Below are 14,759 nucleotides of genomic sequence, written 5' to 3'. Positions count from 1 at the left end.
AGTCATCTTTGCACAATACTTCTATGTAACGGACTGTAACTTCAGAATACAAATAGTATACGGTTTATTTTACTGACAGTATCCACAAATACACGGATTACCCCCTTTTGGGGTAATGTACGCGCATGCGCATACAAAATATACCAGGCCGCCTTTCTCTTCACGGCCTGGAATCAGGGCTACTACCAGGCCCTCTAGTAAGAGGGGCTGGGATCGAGGCTAGCAGCATAATGCATGCATGCATGGCCTTAAGTCTGGTGAACCAGACTGAGTACATAATTGTAGACCTACTTCAAAGTGGTGTATAAGGCTGTGCTAAGAATATCATTATTCTATATTTCCTGCGGTGACTTCTTTCATATATACTCGGGGTATTATTGTACTGCATGCATGTAAGGAGTCTTTAATAATTGTTCTGGACAACTACATTGTATATATAGTTACAGAAGAATGATTGAGACAATAAAAAGAAGAGTCAGCTTCCTATCTTGGCTGCATCAGGGCATGGGTCATAGCCATTGGGGCGTATTTATTATCAGTGGTGAGTAAATTGGGTATAGGGTCCCCTGTATAGTGTATACACATGGTAAATTTATATATCATGCAAGTGCCTTTGAAGTAGTCTACAATGTACTGCTTCACTAGACTCAAAGCCATTTGTATGTAGGTGCATGGCCACAGGGTACACAAGTACAGTGGTTTGCAAACAGTACAAAACCACCACTAGCCTGCATGCATGCACTTGAGTCTCTGGTCAAAGGCACTTGCATGTATATGGTGTAAGGTTGTCAGCTATGAATATCATTAATCTACATGAAAATAGCTGGTTCGAACTTAACACCTCTTATAATAGATTTGTTGCCCCAGTGAGTGGTCAGATCAAAGCAATCCAGTGCTCTGCATGTATATGGCATGTTGCATCACTACCATAGCAACCATATAATTATAGCTAAAATTATTGTAATGCAACAATCAGTAGCACACTGCATTATAATTATGGCATGTTGCACTGTGTGTAAATGCAGTGGATGAAATCTGCTTTTGGACTTTATTCCCATATTGCACTAGTTGTGGGAATAAAAACTAAGAATTTCCTAGGGAATTCATATATAAATGAATCATTCAAAACACATGTCTATTATTACACATTTGTAGGGAAAAACTTGACCAATCAGAAGAGTTTGACATCATTGGGCAACAGGTTAGTTATTGCAGGTGCCCTCGTGCAACATGCACTGGAGTAACATAATAATCCGAGGGCTGCATGTTGCACTTGTGCTGGGCCAATTTCGTGAATTTGACTTTCAAATTGGTAGAATGGAGTTTATTCAGTTGTCGCTCATCCCCTGAGACCCAATGGCATGCACTCTTCAGGTAAACATTATCGACTAAGTCTAATACTATAAGCAAGCATTATACACACGTACGGCTATACATGTATGATTTACATGCTGTCTCCTTTTAAAAATTGGCATGGGTTAACGATTATAGCCGAACAGTTCCATGATTAGAGATGCTTGACGATACTTATTTATACCACACTTATGTCACTACTCATTGGTATAGGATACATGGAAAAAATAATATCATATACAGGCATGCACAATTTTCTTTAGTTTTTTTATTTGTTCCAAGAAAGTAAGACTCAAAGCACGGAAGCCGTTCTCCAACAAGATGGCTAAGCTTCCATGCATGGGTTCATGGGCGTGGTTTAGATACATTTTATCCTTGCAACTTCAGTAAGGGGGGACGTCGAATGGTCAACGCTTGGACCAAGGAAGTTCTTGAGCATCTGTATATAGGAGTCGACGCGTTGCTCAACTAGCTCTTTGACGGCTGCAAAATCCTTGTTCTTTTTGCAGTCTGCATCGTGAATTGAATTGTTGCTATAATTATATAGGGGAAGTCCTTTTATAGTGCTGCGGTCACGTGGTATAAGTCAGATATGCCACACACATTCTACCCTCCCTACTACACACACATTTATATCACTGACTAACTCGTAGAAAACTGATATTATAATTATACAATGTGCATACTGTATAATCAGACCCCCCTCCCCCCCACACACACACACACACACACACATGACAGGGCAGTTTCTTCGCGAGCGGGAGGATGGTATTCGTATCTCTCTCCATGCAGGAGCTATCTCGTAAGTCCTTCAACGAAGATGAGGTTATCGCTGAGCTACAGAGTGTGACTGCCGACCTCAGCAAGTCTCGACAAGCCATCCCACAAGTGGTGGAGCTGGTGGAACTGTAAGAGCTCAACAGACAAGCGTTGGAGAGAGCTGCTTTGAACTCTGCCTCTAGTGGAACTGATGATAGCTTAGTGGTGACTGGAGCTAGTCCTGATTCTAGTGCATAGTCGTGGGTGTGAGCCCACGCCCTCAATAATTGTCTGTTTCTATGGTTACACTGATTGTTTGTATGTCACCACACCAACTGTATACAAGTGTGCTTCACTGTTACTGTATGTTGTCTTGTGTATATAATGTATATCGGAAACAATATTCAATCAACTGACACATGATAATGATGCTTATAATTATAATTTATAATAAACATGGAATTCCGATTAAAATTAACTACTAGTGTGTAATGGATGGGATTGATGTGTACACAGATCTGATAGTGCTGGTACCTCTCTTACCACCAAGTACACACAGTTTGCCAGATAGTTCAATGCACTGACAAGAGTTCATTTCCTCGGGAAGGTCACCACATTGTGTCCACTGGTTTTTAGTGGGATCGTACAGATAGATGCTTGAGGTAGCGATATCTTGATCACTACCCCCCACAGTCAGGAGGGTGTTGCCGATGGCGATGGGAGACGACCGATAGAATGGCACACTTGCGACAGATTCCCACACACCACTGGCTTGTGATATGAGGGAGGGTACATGAGCTCGAAACACTTTTTTACAGTAATAATCTTGACCTACAAGATACAGTGTGTCTCCAATTAGGCAAGTGCAGTAGTGATTATTAGTGCGGGGAAGTGGTTCGGCTGTGGTCCATTTGTTACTGGGGTTCAGAATGTTCACGTCAGCTATCCTAGTGTTGTTTGAGTCACGTCCACTGAAAATGATCAGATGGTTCTGATATTCAACAACTGCTGGAAAAGTTAATGCTTTTGGCATGGGGGGAAGTGACTGGACCTGTTGTCGAGAGCTCTCATCGAATGTTAGGATGATATTCGTTTTCTTATTAGTAGACTTGTCTTTACCTCCGACTACTAGCAGTCGACCTCTCAGTGTTGCTATGGCGGAGTCCTCCACTAGAGATAGTGGCAGCACATCCCAGCTATCCTGATCTGGTGTGTACACTAGCACAGTGCCACCAGTCCTGATACTCCAGCCTCTCATGTACAGCTTCCTGTTGATAGCCACAGGTTGACCGTACACACTCATCTCCTCTAGTTTATCTTTGCATGTTGTCCAGTTGAAGGTGATGGCAGTAGGAACAGTTGGTTGTGGTGTGGTCGACTTGTGTGGTAGCAATGCGTTTCCAGTGCTTGAATCAACAATCTTGATTGGTTGTGTGGTTTTGTTTGTGGTTGCCTGTAAAAATAGAAATTCATTGAACATTATGTGAGTGGTGGTATTGCACAAACAGTTTATGGTTGCATTATTTTACGCATAAGGCGGTTTAGTAGTTGTTGCCATCCCGACCCATTTCCCCACCCACTGACACCACCACCCTTCTTGTGGGCATACATTTGCTCATCAAAACTATTATTCCTATTGTATAGGCAATGGCAACCAAAGTACACTCAAAATTATTGAGGCACAACTCCATGTATGCATAAGGGACTCCCCCCTCACACAGTCACCTCTCTCTGTCCTGAGCCCTGAGGTGTGTCCTCCCGAGGCTGTATTTGTAGAGACCTCACTGAACTGGAGAGATGAGCAATTTCTCTGCGTTGAACTTCCAACTGCTCTTGTTGGAGAGTGGGTCCACGAACTTGCTCTTGTTTCTCTGCTTGAAGACGATCGATAAATGCTTGTAATTGAGTGTTTTGAGCATCTCTTTCAGCCATTTCGTGTTGAAACTGATTTACTTGACTTGAGAATTCAAAAAGTTCTCTCTGAAGTTGAATTATTACTACGTCCCTTTGTTCTATTTCCGGTTTGTTTGCGTCAATTTGAGCTTGTTTCTCAGCAGCAACTTGCTGTATCTCTTCATCCTTCACAGCCACCTGTTGAATCAGTTCCAGCTTGGTCTGGGTGCAGTTCTGAGGGAGTGTTGTTCCAACCTCCTCCAATCCTCTCAACACCACCGCAGCAGATGGTCGATCTTCTTGGTCATACTCCAGGCAAGCGAGGGTCAACTGGACTAGGGGGTGGGTCTCACCAAGAGCTGCTTTCATTGAAATGATGTAATCTTCACGGCGTTCGATTTCCGATCGGCCGATAATCTTTCGAGTAGCAGGATCTCGATATGTTGCAGGTTTGAGATCTTTGGGGAAGGTTTGCGTCAGTGTGAAGAGAGATACCACACCAAAGGAGAAGATGTCTATGGCAGTGTTGTATCGTGTGACCCCTTCCTCTTGAGCTGCCTCTGGTGGCATGTACACACCAGTGCCTGGCATTTGAGTCATCGAGGCAGCTAGCCGGCCAGGCTGAATGTTCACAATCCTAGAAACACCCAAGTCTGCTATCTTGGCATTGAGACCGTTATCGACTAGAATGTTCTTGGCAGACAGATCACGATGGGCAATGGGTGGAGTGCGGCTGTGCAGATAGACCACCCCTCGGCCAGTCCCCGTCAGAAGGTGAACTTTGAGGTCAATAGGAATGTTGGGGCTGGTTTCTAGAAGGTTGTCGAGGCTGGTTTGTAGCTTCTCCATCAGTAGGACGGGGAGTTGGGCTCCAGGGAGATAGCACACCCCCAGGAACTGTACTATGTGAGGGTGACGGAGCTGGCTCATCAGCTTACACTCCTCCACGAAATCATTCACCCATTTCTCAACCTGTGAGGGGAAATCAACCAGTAAATATAATCTATGCTGACTAGCAGTGGAGCTAGAAATAGATCTACCTGCTGTGGAGAGCCCAGGTTGACAAGCTGTTGGTGCAGTTTCTTGGCAGCTACCGTTGCTCCAGGTATCTCCACCTCCTCCACACTGCCATAAGCACCTGCTCCTAGTACACGGCCAGTCAACTCAACAGTAGCGACTACGAATTGCTCCAACTCGGGAGCTGTGATTCTGTTAGCCATCTTGTAGGTGAGGGGGAGTACTTTGTTGCAGTTGGGAGTGTCTTGTAACTTACTACGCATGCGCAAGGACTGACACCCACACACCTCACTGTAGGGAGTGCTGGTTGTGAGGGAGGGTGCTCTCAGAGCAGTGTAAGGTATTGCCTGGTAGTGTACACACTGAACTCTGACTGAGGAGGTGGAGCCTCTGATCTGGCCAGAGTATGAAATGATGAGACTCTTAGACACAGTCTAGCATGTGAGTTAGCTTGAGGCTCTGGAGTGATTGATGGGTTGATGGATCCATAAAGAGTGAATAATTACAGAGTCCCACCTACGCAATAATTACATGCAGTGTTTACAGTGATGCCAGTGTTCGCAGTGATGCCAGTGTTCGCAGTGATGCCAGTGTTCGCAGTGATGCCAGTGTTCGCAGTGATGCCAGTGTTCGCAGTGATGCCAGTGTTTGCAGTGATGCCAGTGATTACAGTGTTTCCAGTGATGCCAGTGTTCGCAGTGATGCCAGGTTTCACAGTGTTGCCAGTGTTCAGTGTTCACAGTGATGCCAGTATTTGCAGTGATGCCAGTGATGCCAGTGATGCCAGTGTTTGCAGTGATGCCAGTGTTCGCAGTGATGCCAGTGTTTGCAGTGATGCCAGTGATTACAGTGTTTCCAGTGATGCCAGTGTTCGCAGTGATGCCAGTGTTCACAGTGTTGCCAGTGTTCAGTGTTCACAGTGATGCCAGTATTTGCAGTGATGCCAGTGATGCCAGTGTTCGCAGTGATGCAAGTGTTCACAGTGTTTACAGCGTTGCTATATACTCGGAGGATATGCACCCCATATATTCTTCTTAGGTGCATGTGGTATATCTTATACATAGCTCCAAAAATACTTGCTTGATATTAAAAGGGCCACTTCACTCAGTCTTCTTGCATGCATGAGAATGTATCTGCTCAGAGATTAGCCTCGAGACCAGGCCGATCGGCCTGGTCTCGCGGCTACTCAGAGATCATCAAAGTCATCTAACATTGGATCTCCTCATTGGATCTCTTCTGTTAAAATTCAATTCAGTGGTATGTTGTGACATTGTCAAGAGTTGCCCTGCATGTGCATGGCTATAAAAATGATATCCTCTGATGTCTATGCATAAAACTGCATGTGTGGGGAAAATACAAGCTGCAGTAAACTTCTATATAATACACTAACCTGTGTATTAGATATAATAATTATGTATACGTGTATAGATCTATATAATTTCTCCTTTGATGTGGATACTATAATTATAGAATGAGTTGTGTTTATCCACATGGACGCTATAGAATGAGTTGTCCAGCTAAAAAAACTGCCAGCAGGTCACTAACTCAGATCATGACCTATGCATGTATGGGGAGGTCACTATCTGCATGCATGAGTTAGTGACTTGTGGAATAGGCTGTGGGTTGGTTGAATTCTAAACAAGATTAGACCATGCATGTATATATAGTGTGGGCTTCGGCCTTCCAGAGTGATTTCAGTGTGATATATGCAGTAATATTAATAATACCCTCCCTCACAAGTCAGGCTGACTGATACAGCTAAGAAACCTACATGTATATACTATATACACATGCACATATGGTCTATTATATGCCTCGTGGCGCATGCACAGCAAGGTATACGGTATATAGTGTGTGTGCATGTGTGCACTGCTCTATCATTACAATGCAGGTGAGGATATATACGCTGATTAAGCATGTACTGCGAACCTTATAAATTAATAACGCATGCATGCATATTATATGCTGCAGAAAGGCTGCTATTCCACAAAAACCTTTCTAACGATCATTTCGCAAAAGTTTATAACCCTCTATACGGTAGTTCTTTACGCTTTGAGTCACTTTTTCTTGGATTTTGATTCGTAGATTGTCAAACTAGTTTTCTCGAGTTATAGCTATAATTATAGTTTTGCTTATTTGGAGGCAATTGAAGCCTCTTTTAGTCTCAGCTCGTTTAGACTCTTACGTAGCAAAATCTGTAGCTGTTCTACTTACTTTATGCAACAGATGCAACAGTAAGCCTCGGTCCCAGACCGATTTTTTTTTAATAGAACGAAGTTTAGGCGACCTAGCGTTCAATTGGAGACGGATCGGCCGGGGGTCGAGGCTAATGCAACAGATGCAACAGTGCAACGATCTCATACAAAACTGATGTATATGCAACAGATGCAACAGTGCAACAGATGCAACAGATGCAACAGTGCTGGTGTGTTTTCTCAGGCAAATTCCAGGAATTTTACTCATGTCAATTAGAGTTCCTTTATTTTGCTAATCCACGAATCAAGCGGGGAGATGAGATGTTTAGAGCACTTGTAGATTGTTCCCAAAGTCCTCCGTGAGCTCCACCGTACATTCTATCATTGTGGTATACTCTGGACTATATAATAATGTTTTATATCGAGTCACCACGTTTTCTACTCGCTCGAGGAAGATACAAAGATACTAGGAAAGTTCTGAAACAAAATTAATGGCACGATTGAATGGAAAATAGTTGAGAGACTTTGTACCCGAGTCTGTTCACCTCGAGGACTATCTACAAATTAAGAAACCATCGAAATGTTCATGTTTAGGAACTATTAACTCATTGCTGTCCATTTTCAAGAAGCCGTATCTTCATACTAAAATTCTACTCAGTATTATTTATGTGACTGCAAGTGTGACCTATTTCTCATCGGGAATTTTTATACCTCAAGTTCTAGTCAACTACTAGCCTCGGTCCCAGGCCGATCCGTCTCCAATTGAACGCTAGGTCGCCTACTAGTCTCTTCTTTTTCTTTGTCTCTTCTTTCTTTCTTTTGTTGTTCCTCCAATTCGTCCCGTATTTTATCTTATTGAACTATTGTGACAAAGAACAGAAAAACGAGAGCCTGCGAAGGAAGCTATAATGAAATTCAGAATATATATATGTACAGCTCAGAGGAGGTACAACAGGCGCAGTGCAGCATTCTCGCACACTACATTTCCATTTGATGAAACCTATAAGGACATTGAATTAGGAACTTTAGTCTCTGTCCCCCAAAATATGCATGTATACTGTATGCATGTACCATTAAAAAAATGCAAACCAAAAAATTCGTTGTAACAGATTGCCGTACAGCTATTTACTACTTTCTTGTTCCACGAGTTTTGGTGCTTCCCCTGGACAATCCTAGCAGTTTTCACATTGCAAAGGTATATCGCATTCTGCATGATAGTATAATTATGGTTAATGTTACGGTATATACTGTCTTTCTTCTAATTACAGCATCACTCCAATAGAAGACCAACTCTCTTATTATTTTATGAACCAATTCCATTTTGTAATTATTTTGTTGTGTTGCTTAGTTAATCAGTTAGCACGACTATAACCAATTATTAGTAAGCTTACACAATGTTTCAAAAAAGGACTGATGAGCATGTGTGTGTGTGTAAACACATACATGCAGTGCAACAACCAAAGAGATAAGATAAAAATGGTTATAAAATACATAGCTTCAAGCACGTAGTCTTGAAGCTATAGGCTCAGTTAAATGCTGCTGTTGATGATATACAGATACTTTGAGTGCAGGTATAGCTAAATTACAAACGTTTGAGGTCTTGAAACTTTGAGCGGCTATATTCGAGGCAACCAAGTCCCTGTAATGCTAATATTTCGTTTTTTTAGCTCCACCCTATTCTTTTACTGGTATGGATGTAATAATTATGCTATAAATTATAATTGCATGTACTGCTTCGCTGTATAAATTCCAGTGCGCTATGCATTAAATAGGCCGGATCACATGATTATAGTATAATGGCTAAGAGTGCATGCAATATGGGATTAATAGCACGAGTAACAAGCATGCAATGACAAGGCTACTAATTGCACAAGGCGCAGCCAAGTGCTATTAACCTTGCCAGTGCTTGTTACTCGTGCTATTAATCTCTTATTGCACGAGTAACCATTATACTATAATTATGTCACTCAAGTTAAGTCAGCTAGATAGCTATAGATAAGTAGAAGGAAACCACTTTTTACAGGATGATGAATGGGTCTGTGGAGGTCTCATAGGATATAAGTTCATAGTGTATGGGAAGGGAAGTTGTTTGGACTCTATACTGCAGTCTATATAATTATGGCATTGTATCATATTTAATTTTATTCATGGCTAACAAACCACACGTGTGCGTGTATGCTGATATCATTTTAACCACTATACACCTACGTACCACTTAAGATGAGGTCTGATAGTGACGTGGTATGACATACTCATACGGGACCTGGTTTACACTACAACGGAGGTACAAACCACATTTGTGTGTGCTGATATCATTTTAACCACTGCACCTACGCACCCACTTAAGATGAGGTCTGATAGTGCCGTGGTATGACATACTCATACCGGAACCTGGTTTGCACTACTACAACTGCTATACACTCCTGATCTATATGTCATCTGATATCATCATGATGGTACAATAAGCAATGCATGGTATAAAAGCACAGGTTAACACTACCAGTCTATATTAAATTTTGAGTCAGTGATTTCAGCAAGACTCAGCGATTTCAGCAAGACATGAAGACAGCACTGATTCTGTTGGTGCTCATTGGGAGCTGCATTCTATCTGTGAATGGTTTAGGTAAATGGCATGTATCGTATAGTATATAGTTATACAGTGGAGATAATTTTATGACTATACTATGCTGCACATTCTATAGCTGCATTCAGTAACCCTGCATTCTTTCAGCTATTATATATACATACCATGCCAATTAGCAATCAATCAGTGTGTCCACTGTCGTTATATAGACTTCACCCTGAAGAGATATGGCAGGAGAGTACTGGCCAACAGCGTCATAGACATCAACCGAGTTGGTCGTGAATATTTGTCTTACTCGTATTACGACTATGGTAGAACCTATACTAACGAAGGACCTCTTGTGTGCCATACTGAAATTCCTAACTGCTGTCGTGATGTTGATGATCCACTTGAAAACGAGGAGAATGGAGAGTGGTTCTACCCCGACGGGCAGGTTAGTGGCTATATACGTTAGCTGTATATCTATAGCAAAAGTATAATAATCTAAATGCATGGTTATATAACTTTTTATTGTATGTATAATCATGATTAACTATTGCATGATTGTGCATGTGCATGATTGCACTTGTATTCTGCAGGTTGTTAGCAGTTCCCAGCAGTACAACAACTTTTATGTGACCAGAGCACGCCAAGAGCTGCATCTGCACAATTATTACGCCAACAGCCCAACTGGAGTGTACTGTTGTGATGTTCAGAGTGTCAATGGCTCGGGCAACATCACTGCTGAGTATGTATCCGAAACAAACTACACAAGTATCAACTCTTCCACTAGCAAGTGTGTCGGATTGTACAATTCTTGTGAGTATGAACCATGCATGCAAGTGCTTCCCGGGCATGAGCACAGTCTGCACTCTCATTCTGACTTATATAATAATATGCCTCGGTGCATGCGCATGCGCAAGCGAGGTACGGTAGTGTGTCTGTCTGTGTAGACTGCTACAGCTGCTCAAGGATCAATTAATGAAGTGCATGCAAGTAAGAGCTTCTATATAATCATGGATTTTAATTTGCCTAGTTTCGTTGCGCATGCGCAAGCGAGGTATTCGGTAGTGTGTGTCTGTCTGTGTAGACTGCTACAGCTGCTCAAGGATCAATTAATGAAGTGCATGCAAGTAAGAGCTTCTATATAATCATGGATTTTAATTTGCCTAGTTTCGTTGCGCATGCGCAAGCGAGGTATTCGGTAGTGTGTGTGTGTGTGTGTGGACTGCTACAGCTGCTTAAGGATCAATTAATGAAGTGCATGCAAGTAAGAGCTTCTATATAATTATAAGCTTCTAATCATGGATTTTAATTTGCCTAGTTTCGCTTACTGGGAATGCCATTGTAGCCTTTTCAGAAAAGTGCATAGCAAAACTTGTCCATAGAGTGTTGCTACTCTACTAAGTAGTTAGCTCTGCACTAGAACGCTATAGCTATGGTAGCTGCAAGAATAAGAAGAGAGCTGCATAGCTCTGCTGATGCAACAGCCATTAATTTTGGACTTGGGCTGGAATTTTGGCATCGATCTTTGTTAACAAAAATCGTGGTTGATCATTACCCATGCACCCTTTAATTTGCTGTGATTCTAGATTCTTCCTGAATTATGTTCATCATGTATAAAAGCTATTGCTAATAGCTAGTAGCGTCGCTTTGATACCTCCACCGAGGCATCAGCACCTGCGGTGCTTTCATTTATATATTGTTATAAGTCAAATTGCATGTGTTTGATTATTTTCCGATTGTTACATCTTGGAGGAAGTCGCCTGTAGACTGTTTTTGCCACAATGTTTCGCAAAGGAAAAAAAATGTTGACACTTTTGCTGGTAACTTTTGTGATCAGGCAGATGTGATTGTATAAGACTGTGGTCTTATTTTGCAATGTCAATTATAAGCACTCACAAAGCTCGCATTGCTAAATGTTTGGTGCTGGAAAAACGCTGCAATAATACATGTGTACGTACTAGTTTTGTAGCACCAATCCATGTTTTTTGTTAATAAATTTGTTAAATCGTGACGTTTTGTGTTTTCACATTAATTGTATACAGCTCAATTACGACTCTGCCGTGATCTCTCAATTGGCAATGGATTGGTGACGTATGACTCTCCTTATATTCCGGGGAGAGTTGCTAGCATCTCTTGCAACCTAGGATTTAGCTTGGTTGGTAGTTCTGAACGGACTTGCACCAACAGAGGATGGAGTGGAACAACACCCAATTGTGTCTGTGAGTGCTCATTATCTGTGATGTGCCCAGTTCATCGTGATCGTGGCTATTTTTACTCCTCAATCTCAGTTGAACAATATGCCGCCTATAACATGTGGTAATCTAAGCCTAATTTGTCTCAAAACCAAAGATGGCTATATAATTATGTCATAAAAGTATATAGTAGTACTTGACTGCGTCTCTAATTTAATATAGATGATTGTGGGCCTCTGCCAGTCCCAAGAAATGGAAGTGTGGATACCTCTACCGGTACGACAGAAGGGAAGACTGCCACTTACAGCTGTAACGAAGGCTACAATTTAATCGGCAGTTCAACCCGAAACTGCCAATACAATTATAGATACGGCAATTATTACGGTTACCGGTATACAAGTGGCTGGTCTTCATCTCCACCAATATGTGTGGGTAAGTTTTTCACTGTATACTAGTTGTACCGTATAAAGTACTGGTTTCAACTATAGTACTCCTTCTTTAATCAAATGAGTTAATTGTCCACACATGCAGATGAAGCAAAGATGCAGCTGATGTTTTCACCTACTCCGGGTAGCTGCTTGGATTGGGAAGTAAGTGCATGCATGTATGGTCATAAGTAATTGTCCAGAGAAAATTTGAGCAAGCTTTAATTTGAAGCTGATTGCGATTGTGACTGATATCCGTTTCTTATATACTGACTCAGTGATCTGATAGTCAATACGGCACGAGTGTGGCACTCTTGCATGGTGAACCACTTGTGCATGCCATCTGCATGCATGTGAGAGACTTCAAAGCAGATGCATGCATGTGTTGCTGCATGCATCACTCTGCATGCATGATGGCATATTTATTATCATAAATTGGGTAGGGCCCCCTAGCTAGTGGTGCATGGTGTACACATAATGCATGTCTTCACACACAGGATAAAAAGTACATAGTGTATGGGAAGGGAAGTTGGTTGTGGTATATACGTCCTGCCTTTGAGATATCGTACAATATAATTATACACCATACAAGTGCCTTTGAAGTGGCTGGCTAGGTCTAACAATGTGCTGCTTCAGCAGACTCAAGGCCATTATAATGTATGTAAGGTATACATGGCCACAGCATGGCCACATGCATGATGGGTATATATATACAGTATACACATGCAGTAGCCAACATTAAAATAGCAAGAATATACCACAGTATATTCTCGCATACCGTAACAATGAATTGAATTCCTATCTAATTCAGGTGGTGTGCTATAATTATGCCCCCACGCACGCATGCACGCACTGATCCCCCTCACTCAAAACATATTCTGAGCAGATGATGCTATATATAATACCTGTAATAATTATTATGTATGCTACCGTGACATTTGCTACAATTATACAGGAATCAAGGGCCAATAGATTCACGCTCGCTTTCCTTGGAGCCATTGAAGAAGTGCTACTCGATTATGCATCTATTGCTCTGCCACATATCAATTTCGCAAATAATATGACACACTCTCCATTTTCAGTAGAAAGGAGTTTCTTCAGTTGTCGTTCATCCCAGACTGAGGCCCACTTCAGGTAAACACTATTATCGACTAAGATAACACTGCATGTAAGCAGGCATTATGCATACAGCACAGCTAGTAACGGCTTACATGCAACTTGTCTCCTTTTAAAAATTGGCGTGGGTTAACGATTAGCCGAATAGTTCTAAAATCAAAAGCTTGCATTAAATTAATGTTTGTTTGTATAGGACCACTTTACTTGGTCTTGAGAATGTGTCTGCTCATGAGATGGTCAAAGTCATTCAACGTTGGGTCTCCTCTGCTCCTTCTGTCAAAATTCAGTGGTATGTTGTTGACGTTGTCAAGAGTTGCCCTGTGGCTATACCCTCCGATTTCTATACCGAGTGTGCAGTTAATCCTGACATGAAAGGGTGCATGTGGAAAGAAATGCAATGATAAGCCGCAGTAAACTCTATAACATTAATTTTGTAGAAAGGACAATAACATACATAATTACATAATTTTTTATTATGATTGTATAGATCTATTTATTGCATGGTATGCTGATTGTCAATATTGACCACAATGTGCCTCATTTTTTTTGGGAATTTTGTATTGAATAAGCAAAACAATTTAAGTTAACATGCATGTGGTGCATGGTCATCGGTATCTTAGCCTTCTCCTCACGCCCACTTCCTCTCTATACTAGCCTTTAGATAATACAAGCACGGTTTTTTCTTTAGTAGGGGGCGGACAGGGGTAAACCCCCCCTAAATGTTGAATAATGACATAATCACATTAGTACGTACCACATGAACATTGTTAATTAACTCAACTATAAATTATACATGTAATCACAACAAAAGGTAGAATCTATACTGTCCGTGATCTGCAATAATCATATAACTAGATCTAGATTTTGCATCTCCAGAATTTCGTCTCTTATTTTTGTATGCTTAAACTTTCCTCCTCGGTTTGTCTTGATGAATTGAACCATTGTGAATAAATGCATTGTGCTAGATAATAGTGACTTATATTTTACTCAATACCTTTCCCTATATTATACTATAATTAAATTGTAGTAATTGACCTTTAGAAATAGGATTTTATAATTGAAGAGTTGATTTTAGTTGATTTCAGGAGTTGAGTTGACTCTATGAAAAGTTGATTTTCTGTGAGAGTTGATCTACTGAGAGTGGACCTCATGCAAAGTTGATCTGGTAAGAATTGATTTTGTGGGAGTCTCGTGTGAGGCAATCAACACATCATGCCTTTCCTATCTATAACATCTGTAT

General features: G+C 41.4%; 2 protein-coding genes across 2 annotated transcripts; one reads left to right on the top strand and one right to left on the bottom strand.

The window, feature by feature from the left end:
* Window positions 1-2,524: 2,524 nt before the first annotated feature.
* Window positions 2,525-5,259, bottom strand: LOC135335158 (uncharacterized). Its single transcript, XM_064530573.1, has 3 exons — window positions 5,046-5,259; window positions 3,838-4,977; window positions 2,525-3,565 (listed from the first exon to the last, which is right to left on the bottom strand). Exons 1-3 carry the CDS (start codon window positions 5,223-5,225, stop codon window positions 2,594-2,596), a joined length of 2,292 nt encoding a protein of 763 aa, XP_064386643.1. The 5' UTR covers window positions 5,226-5,259; the 3' UTR covers window positions 2,525-2,593.
* A 4,419-nt stretch (window positions 5,260-9,678) lies between these two features.
* Window positions 9,679-14,054, top strand: LOC135336177 (uncharacterized). The gene is made up of 8 exons (XM_064531907.1): window positions 9,679-9,840; window positions 10,011-10,234; window positions 10,380-10,599; window positions 11,829-12,005; window positions 12,201-12,410; window positions 12,510-12,568; window positions 13,359-13,537; window positions 13,713-14,054. The coding sequence occupies exons 1-8, from the start codon at window positions 9,777-9,779 to the stop codon at window positions 13,918-13,920; spliced, it is 1,341 nt and encodes a 446-aa protein (XP_064387977.1). The 5' UTR covers window positions 9,679-9,776; the 3' UTR covers window positions 13,921-14,054.
* Window positions 14,055-14,759: the final 705 nt, after the last annotated feature.

Source organism: Halichondria panicea, chromosome 1 (assembly GCF_963675165.1).
Source record: "Halichondria panicea chromosome 1, odHalPani1.1, whole genome shotgun sequence".
Taxonomy (NCBI): Eukaryota; Metazoa; Porifera; class Demospongiae; order Suberitida; family Halichondriidae; genus Halichondria; species Halichondria panicea.
The sequence above is the reverse complement of the archived record's forward strand: the minus strand, read 5'-3'. Positions and strand labels throughout refer to the sequence as shown.